This window comes from Orcinus orca, chromosome 11 (assembly GCF_937001465.1).
Source record: "Orcinus orca chromosome 11, mOrcOrc1.1, whole genome shotgun sequence".
Classification (NCBI taxonomy): Eukaryota; Metazoa; Chordata; class Mammalia; order Artiodactyla; family Delphinidae; genus Orcinus; species Orcinus orca.
This window is the reverse complement of record NC_064569.1, coordinates 40,051,654-40,071,693: the sequence shown is the minus strand read 5'-3', so window position 1 is coordinate 40,071,693 and position 20,040 is coordinate 40,051,654. Positions and strand designations below refer to the sequence as shown.

General features: G+C 52.7%; 1 protein-coding gene across 8 annotated transcripts in view; it reads left to right on the top strand.

Moving 5' to 3' along the window:
* NCKAP5L (NCK associated protein 5 like) overlaps positions 1-6,188 on the top strand; it is a 32,025-nt gene extending 25,837 nt beyond the window's left edge. For 7 of the 8 annotated variants that reach the window (XM_033436352.2, XM_033436344.2, XM_033436346.2 and 4 more), the window contains 5 exons: positions 11-2,640; positions 3,601-3,763; positions 4,024-4,105; positions 4,455-4,981; positions 5,282-6,188. In XM_033436352.2, the coding sequence (XP_033292243.1) occupies positions 11-2,640; positions 3,601-3,763; positions 4,024-4,105; positions 4,455-4,981; positions 5,282-5,500 (3,621 nt within the window). In that variant the 3' untranslated portion in view covers positions 5,501-6,188. The remainder of the gene's footprint in view (positions 1-10; positions 2,641-3,600; positions 3,764-4,023; positions 4,106-4,454; positions 4,982-5,281) is intronic. The other variant, XM_012534618.3, reaches the window with a different exon arrangement.
* The last annotated feature ends 13,852 nt before the right edge of the window (positions 6,189-20,040 follow it).

Sequence of the window (20,040 nt, the reverse complement as noted above, 5' to 3'; positions counted from 1 at the left end):
CTCCCCCAAGGTGTGTTGGGAGCAGCAGCTGCGGCCAGGAGGCCCAGGACCCCCGGCCGCCCCACCCCCAGCGCTGGAGGCCCTATCCCCGTTCCTTCGAAAGAAAGCCCAGATCCTGGAGGTGCTGAGAGCCCTGGAAGAGACTGACCCCTTGCTTCTGTGCTCACCTGCCACCCCCTGGCCGCCTCCAGGCGAGGGTTCCGGCTCCCCAGAGCCCATCAATGGCGAGCTATGTGGCCCACCTCAGCCTGAACCCTCTCCCTGGGCCCCCTACCTGCTACTAGGTCCTGGTAGCCTGGGAGGCCTGCTGCACTGGGAGCGCCTCTTAGGGGGCCCAGGGGAGGAAGAGAGTGCTGGGCGGCCCTGGGGCCCTAGTAGGGGCTCCCCACAGGCCCAGGGCACCGGTTCCGGGCCACCCTGCGTCCCAGGCAGCAGCTCCTCCTCCTCTTCTGATGAGGCAGGTGACCCCAACGAGGCACCCAGCCCTGACACCCTGCTCGGGGCCCTGGCCCGCAAACAGCTGAACCTGGGCCAGCTCCTCGAGGACACGGAGTCTTACCTACAGGCCTTCTTGGCCGGGGCCGCTTGCCCGCTCGGCGGGGAACAGCCGGGTCCCAGGCAGCCATCCTCCCCAGACCAGGGGCCCTCACAGCTGTCCAAGTCCAAAGGCCTCCCCAAGTCAGCTTGGGGAGGGGGTACCCCGGAGGCCCACAGGCCGGGCTTTGGTGCTACCTCAGAGGGCCAGGGGCCTCTCCCCTTCCTCAGCGTGTTCATGGGTTCAGGGGACGCCCCCCTGGGCTCACGGTCTGGCCACCCCCACTCCTCATCTCAGGTGAAAAGCAAGCTCCAAATTGGCTCCCCTTCTCCCGGGGAAGCCCAAGGACCCCTTCTGCCCTCTCCAGCCAGAGGTCTCAAGTTTCTAAAGCTGCCTCCAGCCTCAGAGAAGGTACCCAGCCCAGGGGGCCCCCAGCTCAGCCCCCAGCTCCCCCGGAACTCCCGAATCCCCTGTCGGAACAGTGGCTCAGACGGCAGCCCCTCCCCGCTGCCGGCCCGCAGGGGTCTAGGCGGAGGAGAGCTGTCCCCAGAGGGGGTGCAGGGTCTGCCCACCAGCCCGTCACCCTGCCCCACAACCCCAGATTCTGCACAGCTCAGACCTCCCCAGCCAGCCTTGTCCACTACGCTTTCCCCGGGACCAGTGGTGTCTCCTTGCTACGAGAACATTCTGGACCTTTCCCGGAGCACCTTTAGGGGGCCTCCCCCAGAGCCACCTCCATCCCCGCTGCAGGTGCCCACCTACCCACAACTAACTCTGGAGGTGCCACGGGCCCCTGAGGTCCTCAGAAACCCTGGAGTCCCCTCCAGCCCTTGCCACCCAGAATCCTGCCCCTATGAGAGTGCCCAGGAGAAGAGTTTGGACAAGGCAGGCTCGGAGTCTCCCCACCCTGGCCGCAGGACCCCCGGCAGCTCGTCCAAGAAACCTGGTCAGGGGCCGGGCCGGCGACCTGGGGATCCTGGCTACACACCTCTGCGGGACAGACTAGCAGCCCTGGGGAAACTGAAGACTGGCCCCGAGGGGCCCCAGGGCCCAGAAAAGAATGGGGTGCCAGCTAGGCCTGGCACCGAGAAGGCCCGGGGAGGAGGGAAGTCAGGGGAGAGCACTGGAGACACAGCGCCCTCTGCCTCCAGGCCCCCTGAGCAGCCAGAAGCCAAGGGGGCCCTGCGGGGGGCCGTGGCCTTAGGCACAAGCAGCCTGAAGCAACAGGAATCTGGGCTCCTGGGGGACCCTGGGTCCCGAGTCTACTCTTCCCACTCCATGGGGGCCCGGGTGGACCTGGAGCCTGTCTCACCAAGGAGCTGCCTCACCAAAGTGGAGCTGGCCAAGAGCCGGCTGGCAGGGGCCCTGTGCCCCCAGGTACCCCGCACCCCTGCCAAAGTGCCAACCTCAACCCCCAGCCTCGGCAAGCCCAATAAGAGTCCCCATGGCAGCCCGACAAAGCTGCCTTCTAAGTCGCCCACCAAGGTGGTGCCCCGACCTGTGGCCCCACCAGCCACCAAGGAGCCCCCCAAGCCTGACAAGGGGAAGGGCCCACCCTGGGCAGACAGCAGCGGCACTACAGCCCAGCCCACACCCCCAGCACCTGGCCCTGCCGACCCAGGCCCAGGCCCTGAGGGGCGGGCCCCACACTCGGCCATTGAGGAGAAGGTGATGAAGGGCATCGAGGAGAACATGCTGCGGCTCCAGGGCCAGGAGCGGGCCCCCGGCACCGAGGCCAAGCACCGCAACACTAGCAGCATCGCCAGCTGGTTCGGCCTTAAGAAGAGCAAGCTGCCAGCGCTGAACCGCCGCACAGAGGCCGCCAAGGGCAAGGAAGGGGCTGGCGGGGGCTCCCCGCTCCGGAAGGAGGTCAAGATGGAAGCCCGGAAGCTGGAGGCCGAGAGCCTCAACATCTCCAAGCTGATGGCCAAGGCGGAAGACCTGCGCCGGGCACTGGAGGAGGAGAAGGCCTACCTGAGCAGCAGGGCCCGGCCACGGCCCGGAGGACCAGCGCCAGGGCCCGGTGCAGGCCTGGGGCAGGTGCAGGGCCAGCTGGCCGGCATGTACCAGGGTGCGGACACCTTCATGCAGCAGCTGCTCAACAGGTGAGAGCCTGGGACCAGCTGGCAGGGGCTTGGTGGCTGGGGGCCCTTTTCCCTACACGGGCATCCCTGGGGTTGGGACTGCCTTTCCCAGGAACTGGGGCTTCCCAGAGGTCAAAGGGTGTAGGAGGTCAAATGAAATGGCACCAAAGCATCTTGAGGGTTAACGGCCTGGCCCAGAGGAGAGACTGGGGCCTCGAACAAGGGGCCAGGGGTTTGTGTCCCAGCTCCCCTCCTCTATGGCTGGCTGATATTCAACTTGCTGAGACCCAGTTTCTCATTTGAGAAGAGTTAACAGTCTACATTTTCTTGGACTGTCTTGAGTCAGGTGAGGCAGCCTGTCTGAGGTGCAGCATTGCAGTAGTTAAGGGAGTGCTAGTACCTAACTGGGCTGATGCAGGTCTTCTCCCTCCGGGGTTTTCTATCCTGTAGAAAAAGGAGGGCTCCCTTCCCATCTTGCCCTTTGGCACCTGCCACAGACTCAGCAAAAGGAGCTGTGGTTTAGAGAAGGGGCTACCCCATCTTGGGGTTGCTGTGTCTGGGCCAGGTAAGGCAGAATGTCCTCAGGAATCGGGCTCCAGGTAGGGTGTGGTTTGGACAGCAAGTGCGCTCAAAGTCAGCTGGGGTAGGCAGGGTGTGTCGCGTGTGGACCAGTATGTGATCGAGTCTGCTCTCTACCGGCAGACATTGTCGGAGAGGTCTCTAGGCTTGACCCTGAGTAGCTTTGGGGGAGTTCTCCCATATTCCCTGCCCCTGCTGATCCTCTGGAGTTTTCCCTGGGGTCTTGGCCTGTTCCTGGTGTCAGGAGAGGTTGATGTGGGAAGCCACCAGGGATATGTCCTCTTCCCCAGGGGGAGGGAGCAGTGGGTGCCTCACTAGGCCCAGCACCATTGGAGGGAGGGAGGCCAGAATGTGTGAGTGGGCTCAGGCCTTCCTCACAGCAATCTGCACTGCCTCCCCTAGGGTGGATGGCAAGGAGCTGCCCCCCAAGAGCTGGCGGGAGCCCAAACCTGAGTATGGCGATTTCCAGCCAGTGTCCTCTGATCCCAAGAACCCCTGGCCGGCCTGTGGGCCCCGAAATGGCCTGGTGGGCCCTCTTCAGGGCTGCGGAAAACCTCCTGGGAAGGTAAGTTCCTGGGGCGCAGGCTGGGTGGAGGGCCTGGCTCTGTGGCCCTGCCAGGTCTCTTACCGCCTGGAGGGCTCCCCTTCCCTGGGGCCTGGAAGCTGCTGGATGCCTTTCTGGTCTCCAAGGAGAATGGGGAGGGGAGAGGGCCTCCTGAGGGCTGGCAGGTTGCCAGGACTCTCAGACCCATACTCCAAGGATCCTGATGGAGGGGATTAGGGTGGAGGAGGAATGGGCTCTGAGGTCTCCTGTACCCTGTACAGCCAAGCAGCGAGCCGGGGAGGCGGGAAGAGATGCCCTCAGAGGACAGTCTGGCTGAGCCAGTGCCCACCTCACATTTCACAGGTCAGCAGGGTCAAGGGCCAAGGCTGGGACCTGCCCCTTACCCCCTGCTTGCTTTACTCCTTCCTGTCACCACGGCAGGTGCCAGGCCCTATAGCATCTTGGTGCCAAGCATCAGTGGGCACTGGGGCTGCACAGGAATAAATCCCTCCCAGCCTAATAGGGTACCTGCCCTGCCCTCTTCCCCAGGACTAGAGGAGGTGGGGCGGGGCAGGCAGGGGTGACTGAGCCGGTGGGGCCAGGAGGGGCCCTGACCAAGGGTGGAACCTGGGCAGGGGCAGAAAGCCAGAAGAAAGCAGAGGGGCTGAGCCGCTTGCAGCTTCACATCCCTGACTTCCCCTCCCCTCCCCAGCCTGTGGCTCTTTGACTCGAACTCTGGACAGTGGCATTGGGACCTTCCCGCCCCCAGACCATGGCAGCAGTGGGACCCCCAGTAAGAATCTTCCCAAGACCAAGCCACCACGGCTGGAGCCCCCAGCCGGGGTGCCCCCAGCTCGGCCCCCACCCCTTACCAAAGTCCCCCGCCGTGCCCACACACTGGAGCGTGAGGTGCCTGGCATAGAGGAGCTGCTGGTGAGCGGGCGGCACCCCAGCATGCCGGCCTTCCCCGCCCTGCTCACCGCTGCTCCGGGCCACCGGGGCCATCAGACCTGTCCCCACGGTGAGTGCCTGGGCAGGGGGGTGGGCCTCTCTGGGAGCTCCACCCACCACCCACCTTCCCCTTGTCCCCGGATAGATCCTTGTGAAGACCCAGGCCCTCCTGCTCCTGTCCAGCTGGCCAAGAACTGGACCTTCCCCAACGCGAGGGCAGCCAGCGGCTCCTCTGACCCTTTCCTATGCCCACCCCGACAACTGGAGGGGCTGCCCAGGACCCCCATGGTGAGCATGGCCGAAGGGGAAAAGGGAACAGCACTGGAGGGCAGGAGGGAACGACATGGGGTGAGGTACAGCCCTGTCCGGGAGGAGGACTGAGTGGGCAGCCCACCCCCCACCCCCACCTTCTCACACCCCTCTTGGGGAAAGGGCTTCTCTCCCTTCCGGAACCTTGGTGGGACTGTAGGACTGTGCTCAGTCGCGCCTCCAGCCTGCTTCCTCTGCAGCGCCCCCGTCAGGTGGGCAGAGCCTCTCAGGCGGGGAGGGTGAGAGGAGCTTCCTCCCGAGCCTTCCCTCCTTCCCCAGGCCCTGCCCGTGGACGTGGACGGAAAGCGGAGCCTGGAGCCCAGCCGCCCAGCTCCTGCGCCCCAGGGCCCAGCGTTTGGGGGGAGCCGCACCCCCAGCACATCGGACGTGGGCGAGGAAGGGAGAGTGGCCAGTGGGGGTCCCCCGGGGCTGGAGACCTCAGAGTCTCTCAGTGACTCACTCTATGACTCGCTGTCCTCCTGCGGGAGTCAGGGCTGAGCGGTTGCAGCGGCTACGCCCCGCTCTGGCGTCGGAGACCGCGGACTGGGCCGGCTCGCCTCACGCCCCGCCCCCTCGGGGCCCGTGGGGCCCCTCCCTGAAGGGACCAAGGAGGTAGATGGACAAGAAGGTGAAGGGGGTCCCCGGCACACCCCACTGCCCGCCGCTGCTGTGGAGGAGATGACCGCTCTCAGCTCAGGGAGAGACCCCACCCTTGGTCCCTTCTCTCACCCAGAGTAAGGCTCTTCCTCTGCGGGACTGGGGGTTCGAGGCCGCTGTGTCCCGGCCCCCAGCTCCCACTTCAGGCTGAGCCATCTTGTGGTGCTGGGCTTCCTGCCCACCAGCCGTGCCATCTCCACCCACCCTGGCAGCTCCCCTGCCTCAGAAGCCCCGTGCTGGTGGAGTTCAGGGGCGAGGGGTCAAGTTGCCTTCTCTCTGTCTGCCCTGGCCCTCCCCGCTGTCTGGATGGTGCTGCCCTCTCCTGCCCCATGTCTTTGGGGCCCATTTGTTGTCTTTTTTGTTGTGTTTTTTTTTATATTAAAGCACCTGGCCCAGTCTCCACCCGCCCGCGCCCCCTCCTCCCATCCCCACACTGCGGTTAATTTATCTGTTGTTAAAAAACGCGGCTGCTCTGCTTCCAGCCTCTGCTTCTGCCGTATCCCTAATAAAACGTGGAGGCCCCTCCCTGCCCCTGACTCAGCTCATTCTGTGGGAGGACTCAGGGATGGACAGGCAGGTGGAGACTGCGTGGGCACCGGGGTGCAGGACTCCAGGGCCCTGGACTCTGCTCCAGGCTCCCTTGTGAGGCAGCTCCCTCCACCAGGGCCACTGGCTGGAGTCACCCTAGAAGGTAACTAAGGGTTGGGGAAGTGGGGTCTGTTTAGACCTGGAATGGTGCCTGGGGGTGGGGAAATTCCCCTGGCACAGAGCTTGGGTGGGGCAGAAGGCTGGGCTGCCCCTCGGAGAGAAGATGGGGAGGGCGTCTTTGGGCGTGCGCTCAAACACTGGACATACCAGCTCAGGTGGGACGTGCATCTGAGCTTCAGGGGCCCAGGAGTAGACAGAGTTAAGTGTCCACACCTCCCGTTGTCGTGAAGTGAGGCGCAACTGGGCCTCCAACTTGCCGCCTTCTAGTCTCTCCACGGACTTTGGGCTTTCCTCAGAGCTTCTTGCCCCTATTTCTACCTCAGATTTCAGCCAGAAGTTCCCCTGGCTCTCAAATTCTCACTTTAGGATGGGGAAGCCAGGAATGAGGCTGTGTGGAAGGGTCTCCGTGTGACGTGAGAAGGCCATGGGGTGAGTGGTTGTTGCCCTCCAGCCCTTGGATTTCCTGTTAGACGTGGAGTTGGACAGTGACCTGAAGGTGACCCAGGTGGCCCCAGCCCATCTCACACTGGCCAGTCAAGTTGGGCCTATGGGAAGGCCTCCTTCCGGCCCAGGTTGCAAGATGTGGGGTGACTCGTCCAGAGCACACCCCCTGCCGTTGTCTGCACTCACCGCTGCCCCACGACATACCGTCTGGAGGCCACCTGGGCATCATGCATGCTTAACACCCCTGGCCTTGTGGCTGGGACTCTGGACGGTTCATCATGGAGATAGGGGGCCCTGTACTGAATACATGGTCTTTGTTGACATCACAGGCTTGCCAAGCTGAGGTAAGGGGTGCCTGGACAGGAAGTAGTGCTGGGCCTGTTCACAACTCGGTTATACCACTGGATGCTGTCCTGTACTCTGACCAGCCCAAGGAAGGTCAGGGGCGGGGAGGTTGTTAACGCCTCCCTGTATACTAGCTCCTTCCAGCAGTGTCTCTCCAGCCCTGAATGGTCCAGAGAGCAGTGAAAGAACTCCCCGTTAAATACCTACCATATTGCCAGCCTCCTGTTTCATTTCATAGATGAAGACATTGAAGCTCGAAAACATTCAATGGGGGAATTTCTTGGTGGTCCAGTGGTTAAGACTCTGTGCTCCCAGTGCAGGGGCATGGATTCGATACCTGGTGAGGGAACTAAGAGCCTGCATGCCACATGGCGCAGCCAAAAAAAATAATAATAAATATTCAGTGATTTTCCAAGGCTGAGAAGTGATGGAGCCTGGTGGGAGTGATTTTTTTGGGTGTGTAAATTTGCTCTCTTCTGCCAGGACTTTAATCTCCTCCTCCCTTTTTGGCCTTGGATCACTTCTGAGGGGCAGGGCTGGAGAGCACTAGACTGGGCGTCAAGAGTCTTTCTTAGCCACTGAGTCTGGTTCTGTGGGGAAAGTTACATCCCTTCTCTGGGCCTTGGTTTTCCTTATCTATGGACGATTGGGAAATTGGACCAGACCAGCTTTCTCCTCAGCTCTCTGCTCTTCCCACCCCTCTCCCAACCTGGCCGTTTTCCCTCCTGTTTCCCTTAGTTGATGTCATCATTGAGGAAATTAACACGACTTAGAGAAGGGTCGAGTCAGACATCTTGATTTTCTTCAAATGTCAGGATCGCATTTTCTTCTATCTTCTGCTTCCAGGTAGCTATGCCACTGTCCCTTCTGCTTTTAGGGGCTTAAGGATGTTATTACCAAGCTGCTGATCTCTGCCTCTTGCCAGGCGGGCTTAAAGAAGTCTACATCCTTCTCTTAACTTTTTATTTCTTGGTTTCTTAAGCCCTTCATTCTGTTTGAACCTGATGGATTACCTCATTTCCTTGTTAAAACAGAATTGTTCGCCTACAGGGTATTTATCCTACTTCCTTTCCGGGAAGGAGCTTGGCATGGTGGGTTCAACTCTGGACTCCACCTCCTACAAGCTGAGACCAAGGATCCATGCATGTTTCTGTCACCAGGGTCTGCTCAGTCTGCTGCTGGGCTCTGTCCTGCAGTGTTTGCAAATGCAAGGTGGCCTCTTAGGCCCCAGGGCAACGTGGGCCACCTGAGAAGAAGCTCACTGCCAGTCACCAGGGCAGAGTAGCATCAGCCATACTTGGTACCTGGAGCCAGCCCTTCCCTACCAACCATTCCAAGGTGGGCAGCTCTCGTCCCTAGGTCCCCCAGTGTGCTACTAAGGGGTGCTGGGCCCAGACAAGCCATCCCCGGCGCACATGGCTGTGTGTGCCCTCCACACAAACAGAATATTCCATCTGAAATAATTCTGTGGCAGGGGACACACAGGTGAGTTCAAGACACTCCCGGGAAACCAATTTCTCTTTGTACTTCAGGGAAGGGTTTGGCTAAAAGACCACTTGATCCTCACTATGGCAGGACACTTCATATCTCAGTTTGCAACATCTGCTTGCAGAATTAAGGTGACCTCACTTTTTTCTCCGTGAACAATGGGTGAATGTTTGCCTTACCATTGTGTATGACCCTTTCTGCTGGATTTCCCAGACAAAAGAAGCCCAAACTTTCAGACCCCCCTTCTTTGTCCCCCACAAATGGCATCATCAGCAAAAGACTATAAAAAGGTTCCAGATTCCACCTTAATGGGTACCCTGTCTCTTGCAGGAAATGTCCCAAAATGTTAACTGAGGTTTTCTGTGGGTTGCCAGTGGTTTTTATTTTCTTCTTCACCCTCTTCTAGATTTTCTACAAATAGTGTTTTGTTTCCTTTATCAAAAAGTTTTTAAAGGAAACAGTCATTCTCTGCAGCAAATTCTAGGTATGTATCCCCTTCTATAGTCCTGGGTGAGTTAATTCAAGCATATAAGTAATTTTTTTTAAGACATATGATTTTTTTTTTTTTTTTTTGCGGTACGCGGGCCTCTCACTGTTGTGGCCTCTCCCGTTGCGGAGCACAGGCTCCGGACGCGCAGGCCCAGCGGCCATGGCTCACGGACCCAGCCACTCCGCGGCATCTTGCTGGACCGGGGCACGAACCCGCGTCCCCCGCATCGGCAGGCAGACCCCCAACCACTGCGCCACCAGGGAAGCCCGACATATGAATTTAAAGTAAGTATAGGTGAGCATTTCTTTGATCTTGGGGTAAGGAAGATCTTTTTTAAAAACCTTCTTTTGTAATTATTAAAGACATAGATTATAAAAATGCATGTTCATGGTTTAAAAACTAATTGAGATTGAATAGAATATTCATATAAGGAAGAGGAAGTCTCTCATATTCCAACTCCCAGTCTTACTCCCCAGACATAACCCAAGTTGATTGGAATTCCTTTCAAATCACTTTTTTTTTTCCTTTGAGAATTATGTTTTATTCGGTGGACATTCTGAGGACTTCAAGCCCAGGAGACAGTCTCTCAGATAGCTCTAAGGGATAGCTCCCTCAAATTGCTTATTAAATGCACACACACGCAAACACACAGAGTATGTTTATGTTGACCTTTTATTAGACAATGAGATTATTCTATAATTACTGAGCTGCTTCTTTTAGCACTTACTAATGTATCTTGGAGATCTTTCCAAAGCCCATGAATATCCATTATCCTACACGGTCTTCCATTGTATGGGTGTGCAATGTTTACGTGTTTTCCCATGACAAACAATGCTGCAGTGAACGTTGCATATGTGTCTTTGGCCACTCTTGTGTATTTCCATAAGATAAATTCCTATAAATGGAATTGCTGCATTATAGAATATGCTTAATTTAAAAACTTTTATAGGTATTAACAAATTGCGCTTCGTCAACAATGTATAAGTGAGACTATCTTCTACATCATTGAGTAGTATCAAAATTTTTTTTTTAATTTATTTTTGGCTGTGTTGGGTCTTCATTTCTGTGCGAGGGCTTTCTCTAATTGTGGCAAGCGGGGGCCACTCTTCATCGTGGTGCGCAGGCCTCTCACTATCACGGCCTCTCTTGTTGCAGAGCACAGGCTCCAGACGCGCAGCCTCAGTAGTTGTGGCTCACGGGCCTAGTTGCTCCGCAGCATGTGGGATCTTCCCAGACCAGGGCTCGAACCCATGTCCCCTGCATTGGCAGGCAGATTCTCAACCACTGCACCACCAGGGAAGCCCAGTATCAAACTTTTTAGTCTTAGCCAATTTGGTAGGATTTGGTGATCATGTCTTGGAGTCTTGGAGCCCAGTGTAGGGACTTTGGCTTTTACTCAGAGTGAAATAGGGAGCAATTAGAGAGTGATAAGAATAAACCATAGAGGGCAAGTATGGAAGCAGACCAGTAAGAAAGCCTCTTGGGCAATTCCAGTGAGAGATAGGGGCCTGTTCCAGGGCAGAGGCACTATAAACAACAAGATTTGCTAATGTAATTGATGTGGGGAAGAGAGGAGAGTCAAGGATAACTCCGACATACAGATGGCCAATAGGCACATGAAAAGATGCTCAACATCCCTAATTATTAGAGAAATGCAAAGCAAAACTACATTGAGGGGGGCTCCCCTGGTGGCGCGGTGGTTAAGAATCTGCCTGCCAATGCAGGGGACACGGGTTCGCGCCCTGGTCCGGGAAAATCCCACATGCAGCAGAACAATGAAGAGTAGCCCCCGGCTCACCGCAACTATAGAAAGCCTGCAGGCAGCAATGAAGACACAAAGCAGCCAAAAATAAATGAATAAACAAATAAATAAATTTTTTTAATAAAGGATAACTCTAAGGTTTTTGGAGCAATTGGTAGGAAGAAGTTGCCATTAACTGATATGGAAAAGACTGTGGATAGAGCAGACTTGAGGGAGGGAAGCTCAGGAGTTAAGTACTGGATGTGTTAAGTTTGAGATGTCTGTTGGACAATATCCAATGGAAAATGTGGAGTAAGCAGTGGGTTATAGAAGTCTAGAGTTCAGAAGAGAAGCCCGGGCTGGAGATATAAATTGGTAAGTCATCAGCATATGGATGTTATTTAAAACCAGGGGACTGTATGAGATCACCAAGAGAGTAGAAGAGGAAAGGTCTGAGTCCTAAGCCCTGGGATACTCCATCTCTTTAGAGGTCAGAGGAAATGAAGCAGAAACAGCACAGAACATAGTGGGAAGGTACTTTGAAACTATGTAAATATTTCACTTTCATCAAACTTTCTATTTATGCATTTATTTATATCAGTATGGACTCACGGTGTCCTGTTTTATTCAATGGTTTATAATCCATTACTACCATTATTTACTTTGGTGCTCAAATTGTCCATGATTTGGCCAGTAGGATCCCTTTAAAACTGGCTTTTGTTTTGTTTTGTCTTTTGACAAATCTCCATCATTCTTTTTGAGTGCATACTTTCTGGTGTAACATGTTCAAGATTCATCTTCGCAAACCCAACCCTGAAATCAGCCATTTTTCCAAAGAGCCCTGGTTTCTTTCAGTGGGGAACAATCTCTAGAAACCAAGATCTGGGGGCTGGGTGTGCTCATTATTATGGGGGAGTTGCTGTTCCCAGACTCTAAGAGAGGGTTTCTTAAAGATAGAAGTTAAAGCATTTTCTTATACTTATGGGGATGACAAAATAGAGAAAATTTGATGATGCAGGAGAGAAAAGAGGAAATTGTTGGGCTTCAGTGCACAAGTGTACTTAAGCAGCATCCACAGGTACAGGAAGGCAGGTAGGTGAGTGTATGTGGTGGTGTCTACTTATAGAAAAACTTTATTTATTTATTTATTATTTTTTCGCTGCGTTGGGTCTTCGTTGCTGCGTGCAGACTTTCTCTAGTTGTGGCGAGTGGGGGCTACTCTTTGTTGCGGTGTGCATGCTTCTCATTGCAGTGGTTTCCCTTGTTGCAGAGCACCAGCTCTAGGCGCGCAGGCTTCAGTAGTTGTGGCGCATGGGCTCAGTAGTTGCGGTGCACGGGCTTAGTTGCTCCATGGCAAGTGGGATCTTCCAGGACCAGAGCTCGAACCCATGTCCCCTGCATTGGCAGGTGGATTCTTAACCACTGCGCCACCAGGGAAGTCCCAGAAGAACTTTTCTGATTGCTTTTATTTTCTCAAGGAAATAATCACGGTCATTGGCCAAGAGGAAGGATGGGAGAAAGAGTTGTTGGAGGTTTGAGAAGAGAGGAGATAGAATGAGTAGTCATCTAGGAGCTCAAAAGTTAGTGAATAGGCTAGAGAATATAGTAGGATTACCAGGCAGCATGAAGGGTCCACTTTAGGTGATTAGGAATTAAAAGTGAGACTTACTAATATGAATGTGGTGGGGGGGTTTTCTCCTGCCATATTAGGTACAGAATAGGGAGCAAGTTGGATTAGCCAGGGCTGCCAATTTGCCAAATAAGTGCAACAAAGAGAGAGAGGCAAGGGAATCGAAGATACATGCATGGAAGCAATTCTGTTAACTGGCTGTGGGCTTTACACTGGTTAAAGAGGGAAGAGAGAGCAATAAAGGAGAGAGGCATGAAGGGAGGTAGAATCAGTAGATTGAAGGTCCTGGTGGAATCAAAAGAGTTTTGGAGATAAAGTACTAGGGGGAATGAGTTGGAAAGACGTTGGGAAGAAAAGAGGTGATAGTCAGAGGATGGGATGCATGAAACTGAGATTATGGGAGAATGGGAGATGTTATGGGTTGAATTGTGTCTCTCCCCTCCTTAAAAAATTTTGAAGTCCTAAACCCCAGTACCTTGGGAAATGACCTTACAGAAGTAATCAAGTTAAAATGAGGTCATTTGAGTGGGCCCTAATCCAAAATGACTGATGTCCTTATAAAAAGGGGAAGATTGGACACAGGGAGAATGCCACGTGAACATGATGGCAGAGATCAGGGTGAGGCATCTGCAAGCCAAGGAATGCCAGCGATTGCCAGCAAACCACCAGAAGCTAGGGGAGAGGGCTGAGAGGAACAGATTCTTCTTCAACAGCCCTCAGAAGGAAGCAACCCTGCTAACTTAACACCTTGATCAGACTTGTAGCCTCCAGAACTGTGAGCAAGTTAATTTCTGGTTTTTGAGCCACCCAATCTGTGACACTTTGTTACGGAAGCCCTGGGACACTAATACAGAAGGGTTGCAGTTGTGGGTAATGAGAAGGACCAGGGGATGACCATGGGAGTGAGTGGCTCAGATAGGGTAGAGGGCAAGGTCATTGGAAAAGAGGTCATGGAATGCAGAGGCCAAAGTACTGGGAGGATTACCTCTGTAGATATTGAGAGCTCTCAGAATTAGGACAGAATTAGCAACAGAGGGGGTGACAGTGAGGCAGGAGCCAAAACCTCAAGAAATAAGAGGAAGTAACCCAGAGATTGATAGACAAGTGGAAAAGAGGGGCATGATGGGTGGAATAGTCCATTGACATGAGATTCAAAGCTGAGGGACTTTAGGGAAGAAAAACGGTCTGAAAGCACTGAGGAGTACAGAGGGTGCCTACACACCCGCTGGCCTTATGGCACAGGGGCTGAGGGAGAGACAGCAGTGCCCACTTGAGAGGTCTGCAGGGAGGGCGTCCTCAGGGAAAGCCAGGAGGTCAAAGGGAACATTCGAAGAGGCTGTGTCCATGAGAAGTTTGCTGATGAAGAGCCATGAGCTTGAGAGGACCCAGTGGAAGGGTTTCGGGAGACGGGAACAGAGCAGGGAATGTGCAGGGCTGTGCGGATCAGAGTGTGGGAGACAAGGGGTCATCCCGCGTCAAGAGGATAGACTACAAAATATGGTGGCATGTTTATCAAGTTACCACAGAGGGACTCTTTTTTCACTGTAACCTTTTATACCTTTTGAATTTCATACCATGTGCCTGGGGAAAGTGGTGATGATGCGGAATGGTCACTGCAGACAGAGCAGAGGGACCAGGGTAAGGACAAGTCAAGGATTTTTCAAAGGAGGCTGGAGCCCAACGGAGGCTGAGAAGCAGAAACGTCCAGTGGCACAATCTGCAGGAAAGTGGGATTTCTGTGGTTCCTGTTTCTTCTCTTAGCAGGTGCAGAGGCCTGGTTCTAGGACAAGAAAAGGAAGATGGTGGGCTTAGTGCAAGGATGGGCTTTGTTGAGGTGGCTGGCGATGTCATCCACCATAGGCTCCAGCCTGAGCAATAATAATAACGTATAAGAGTAAACACACACACAGCATTTACAGTGTGCCAGGCACTGTTCTAAGTGCTCACACATATTAATTCAGTCCATCCTCACCACAACCTTTTTAGGTAGGTATTTATCCCTATTTTAATATGAGAGTGAGGCTCAGAGAGCTTACGTAAGCTGCCCAAGGTCAAAGCTTGTCTGTGGAAGACCTGTGATTTAAACCCAGGCAGTCCAGCTCCAGAGTCTGCATTAAACAAAGACAGAGGTTATGCCTGAGGGACCTTGAAAGGAGCAGGATAAAGTGGAGGGGTTAAGGGGGCAGGACTGGAGTTTCAATGCACCCAGAATGCAAGGGAGAGAGCATGCGAGAGCTGGGACGTTGTGGGCTGTGGGCTGAGAGTGGAAGAGTAGACTTCGATACTCTGAGGCTAGCTGAAATGAGCCAGAAGTGAAAGCCCTGGGAGGCGTGAAGATCGAGGAACCGGGCAGTGGGTGGCGGAGGGCCACCCACAGGAGCACAGGAGTTGAACACGGGTCTCTGGTAAGCGCCGCGGATGATTCCTGCGGGAGGGTAAGTGGGCAGGGAAGAGTCCGAACAGAGGGCAGCTGGGACCTAAGGTGGCAGAAGCCACCAGAAAATCGGGTTTCCGTCGTTAACTCGTAGGGTAGCTAACAGGGTAGCACTGGGGGCCTTCTCTAAGGCAGAAGCGATCCAAGGAGTTATTTAAAAGCCTCAAAGTCAAGTATGCCGCATATGTTCTTTGTTTGAGATTCTTCAACTTGAAAAGAAAAAAATCATTTCCTACGGAACAGTCGGAAAATACATGGCCACCAGGTGGCGCAATAGCGGCAGCGCCCACCTAAGAGGTTTGCAGGCCTGAAGTGCCACTCTGTGGCGAGAAGACGAGATGCAGGGTCCCCTCCCTTCACCCCTGGTGACCATCACACCGCATCCTGGCTACTGTCTCCCCACACCCAATACACGCGTTGCACAAAGTACAGAGAACATGAATATGTGGACTTGGACGGACATAAACTGTCCCTGTCAGAGTCTGTTTCACCTGGAACCTCCCTCGCCAGTCCAGCCCCAGCTGGACCTCAGGGTGGGCACTTTTCCCACAGCCAGTCCCAAGGCAGGCAGCGTTGGCAAGGGAGCAGAAGGAACTCTGGGCCTGGTTTGCCTCTCTCTTCCTGCCCCTTCTGAAGTCAGGACACTCTGCAGGGGCCCTTGCGCCCCACGCCGGGCCTCCCCTTTCATTCCTTCATCTCCTCATGCACCCACAGTGTTGTTCACACAAGGAACATTCACTGGGCACCTAGTAGGTGTGAACACTGAGCTAACTAAACCAGGGACCCAGGGACAAATGTGGCATGTCCCAGCCCTTGGGACTCACAGTTCTAGTGGGTGTTGCCAGTCACTGGGTGACGGATCGTAGGAGAGCGCAGGTAGTGCTCTGATGGAGGGTGCCCGGATGCTGTGGAGACCCCAGAAGGGGCTAAAGCCCAGTCTTGGGGGCTCAGAGAAGGCTTCCTAGATGAGGTGGTATCAAAACTAAGAACTGCAGGGTGGGTATGATGAGTCAGGCCAAGTGGGTGTGGGTGAGAGTTCTAGGCAGAAAAATAAAAATACCAAGGCCTAGCAGTGAGGGATCAAATGGAACATTCTAGCATAAATATGAGTGTATTATGGCTGGAGGACTAAAAGATAAGAGGACAGAGGTAAGCAGGAGACTTGAATGTATGATGGGAAGTTTGGACTTTATCCTGACAGCAAAAATGAGTCATTGAAAAGTTCAGTGCTCGCCATCAGAAAGATTCGTCTAGAAATAGTGTGCAGAGTGCACGGGAGAGACCCAAGGCTGGGTACTCGGAGGCCGGTGAGGAGGCTGGAGCAATATTCCAGGCAAGATTCAGTAGGGCCTGCACCTAGGCAGCAGGAGTTGAGTTTGAGGGTAGTGCACAGATTTAAAAGATTTCCATATGCTCCTTAAGTGGTGAGGTTCCTGGAATTCCACTGGGCTCACTCCATCTTCATAAAATAATGCCTTTGAGATGTACCTGAGTTGTATGTATCTATAGCTTTTCCTTTTAATTGCAGAGTAGCATTCCATCGCTACTCTGCATGTATTTACATGCATGTATTAGTTAGTGTGTACATTCCCCTGTTGAAGGATGTTTGGATCGTTTCCAGTTTTTGGCTATTACAAATAAAGCTTCTCTGAACATTCTGTTCAGATTTTTGCGTGGATACAAAATTTTATTTCTCTAGGATAAATACCCAGTAGTGCAATCGCTACGTTGTGTGGTTAATGCATGTTTAATTTTAGAAGAAACTGCCAGTTGTTTTCCAGAGGTTGTACCATTTTACCTCACCGCTTGGCAGTGTGAGGGATCCAGTGGCTCCACTTCTCATCAGTACTTGGTTTTATCACAATTAACAAAAAAAAATTTTAGCCATCCTCATCAGTGTATAGTGGTATTTCGTGGTTGACTTCATTTGCATTTGCCTAACACCTAATGAGGTTTAAGAGCTTTTCATGTGCTTATTTGCTATTTGTGTATCTGTTTTGGTGAAGTGTCTGTTCAAGGAGCTGACTCGTTCGTATGGGTTTAAAATGTGCCGAGTCATCCACATGTCTATCCCTGACTTCTCCCCGAGCTTCAGATTTATATGCAAAGGCCTCCTGGCACCTTTGTGGAAATCCCTGATGGTGGCCTCCCCACCCCCAGTCCTGGGCTTCCCCAGTGGAAGAGCTAACGCTTGGAGGATTTACTACGTGCCGAACACCGTACTAAGTGCTTTCTTTACATGTTTTAATTAACTTAATCCTCACAATCATCCTATGAGGTAAGTGTGTTTTTACCTCCATTTTACACATGGGAAAATGAGACACAGAAAGGCTGACTGAGTCTCCCAAGTTTGCAGAGCTGGCAAGTGGCTGGTAGGACCGTCCGGACACCTGAGAGTTACCCTAGATTCTTCTCTCTCTCCTCTCTGCATCTATTCATTCACTAAGGCCTGGACATTTCACCTCCTGAATATTTTATTTCATTGTCTACCTTCCTATCCTTATAACAACTGTTATATTTCACACCATCTTTTCTCTTGCCTGGACCATTGCTAAGTACCTTTTTTAAAAAAACTATTATAGAAAATTTCAACCGTACAAAAAGGTAGAGAGAATAATACAGCGAATATGTCCATTGCCCAGCTACGACTAATATAAACTCATGACCATTCACTTCACCTATACCCTCCACTCCCTGCTGCCACCTAACCTCATTATTTATTTATTTATGGCTGCGTTGGGTCTTCGTTGCTGTATGCAGGCTTTCCCTAGTTGCAGCGAGCAGGAGCTACTCTTTGTTGCGGTGCACGGGCTTCTCATTGCAGCGGCTTCTCTTTTTGCAGAGCCCAGGCTCTAGGTGCGCGGGCTTCAGCAGTTGCGGCACGAGGCCTCAGTAGTTGTGGTGCACGGGCTTAGCTGCTCCACGGCATGTGGGATCTTCCGGGACCAGGGCTCGAACCCGTGTCCCCTGCATTGGCAGGCGGATTCTTAACCACTGCGCCACCAGGGACCCAGTCCCTAACTGTATTATTTTGAAGCGAATCTCAGACAGCATATTAATACATCTATAGATATTTCAGTATGCACCTCTAAAAGATAACTTTTAAAGAACATCATCACAATTACATGATTAGCAGTATTTATATTAATTATATTATATACTTAGCATTAGCAATACTTTAAATCCTCAACTATCTAGTCCGTGTTGGTATTAGTTATCTATTGCTGTGTAACTTAGTGGTTTAAAATAACAATAAACATTTACTGTCACTCAGTTTCTGTGGGTCAGGAATTCAGGAGCAGCTTAGCTAGTTCCGGCTCAGTGTCTCCTGAGATTGCAGTCACTTGAAAGCTTGACAGTTCCTGGAGGATCTGCTTTCCAGGTGGCTCAATCACACTGGCTGGCAATTCAGTGCTGGCTGTGGCTTGGGTCCCCTCTGCAAGCACTCTCCACAGGGCAGCTTGAACGGCCCTGATCCCATGCCTGGTTTCCCTCAGAGCAAGTGCACCAGAGAGCCAAGGAGGAAGCTGCAATGCCCTTCATGACCAAGCTGCGTAAATCACACAGTTCTGCAGTATTCGTCCCATTATAAGTACCAGCCTGCTTCCACGTAGAGGGTATGAATACCAGGAGGCCAGGATTTTTGAGGGGTGGGTGGGCATCCTGGAGAATGGTTACCACAGGTTCAAGTTGCCCCAGTTCTCCCTCTGTCTCCCTCTCTCTCATCTACAGTTGGTTTATTTGAATCAGGATCCAATTCAGGTCTACATCATTGCCATTTTCTTGATATGGCTCGTAAGTCTTAACCTCTAGGTTCCTTTCCCTCTATTGTTGTTGTTGTTTTTTAATTGCGTTCTTCCTTCTTCGCCTTTTCTTTTTCTTAAAAAAGAATCTAGGTTTGTCCTTACAGTTTTACTAGATTTTGTGGCTTGCATCCCCATTATGTCATTTAACATGGTCCTCTGACCCGTCTTCCCTGTAAACTGGTACTTGATCTAGAATGTAATATGCCTGAGATTCAACTTTTTGGACGTGTTGCTTACTTCCATCAGGAGGCATATGTCAGCTTGTCTCTTAATATGATGTTGTTGGCTATTGATTATCATCTCCTAGCTTCATTATTTCGTCAGTTAAAATAGTGATACTAATCCTATAATTCCTTCATGTAATAGCTGGAGTACTTCTATAGAGAGAAACATATTTTTTAAAGATGTTGGGGGTAAGAGTTTATTAATTGATTTATTTTTGCTGTGTTGGGTCTTAGTTTCTGTGCGAGGGCTTTCTCTAGCTGTGGCAAGCGGGGGCCACTCTTCATCGCGGTGCGCGGGCCTCTCACCGTCGCAGTCTCTCTTGTTGCGGAGCACAGGCTCCAGACGCGCAGGCTCAGTAGTTGTGGCTCACGGGCCTAGTTGCTCCGCGGCATGTGGGATCCTCCCAGACCAGGGCTCGAACCCGTGTCCCCCGCATTAGCAGGCAGATTCTCAACCACTGCGCCACCAGGGAAGCCCCTATAGAGAGAAACTTTTACTGACTTTTTGATTACCCTGAAGTACAGTTTATACAGAAAAGAAAGGATAAATGCTGCTGTTTATTGACGAAGTGACTGGTTTCTAGCATCCACCAAAGCTGACCAATATTTTAAAAATATCATGAACTTTTGAGTTTACTGATGCTCAAATTATCCCATCTTTGGCCAGGAGGAGCCTCTTTAGATTAGCCCCCGAGTCCTTCTGAATGATACTACAGTAGTCACCTTTGACAGCTCCTTTGCTTTCTGGCAGAACATTATGTTCCAGGTTCATCTTGTACATTTCCTGGGCCATTTCTCCAAGGAGCTCTGCTTCCTTTTCGTGAGACAGGAGAGAGATCACATCTGGGCAGTAGTGTATAATTACCTTTCAACTAGCCCCTTTCCCCCAGTCTACTCTCTAGTCACCTGAGATGTGAGGACGTAAATCTGACCATTCCCTTGCTCAAGAAGCCCTTCAGTGCTCTCTGCTGCCGTCAGGACAAGGCCAGCTCCTTAGCACCAAACAGCAGGCCCTCAGTTATCGTTTACCCCCCCCTTCTCATTTCCTACTGGTCCGCTCCGTAAAATTTA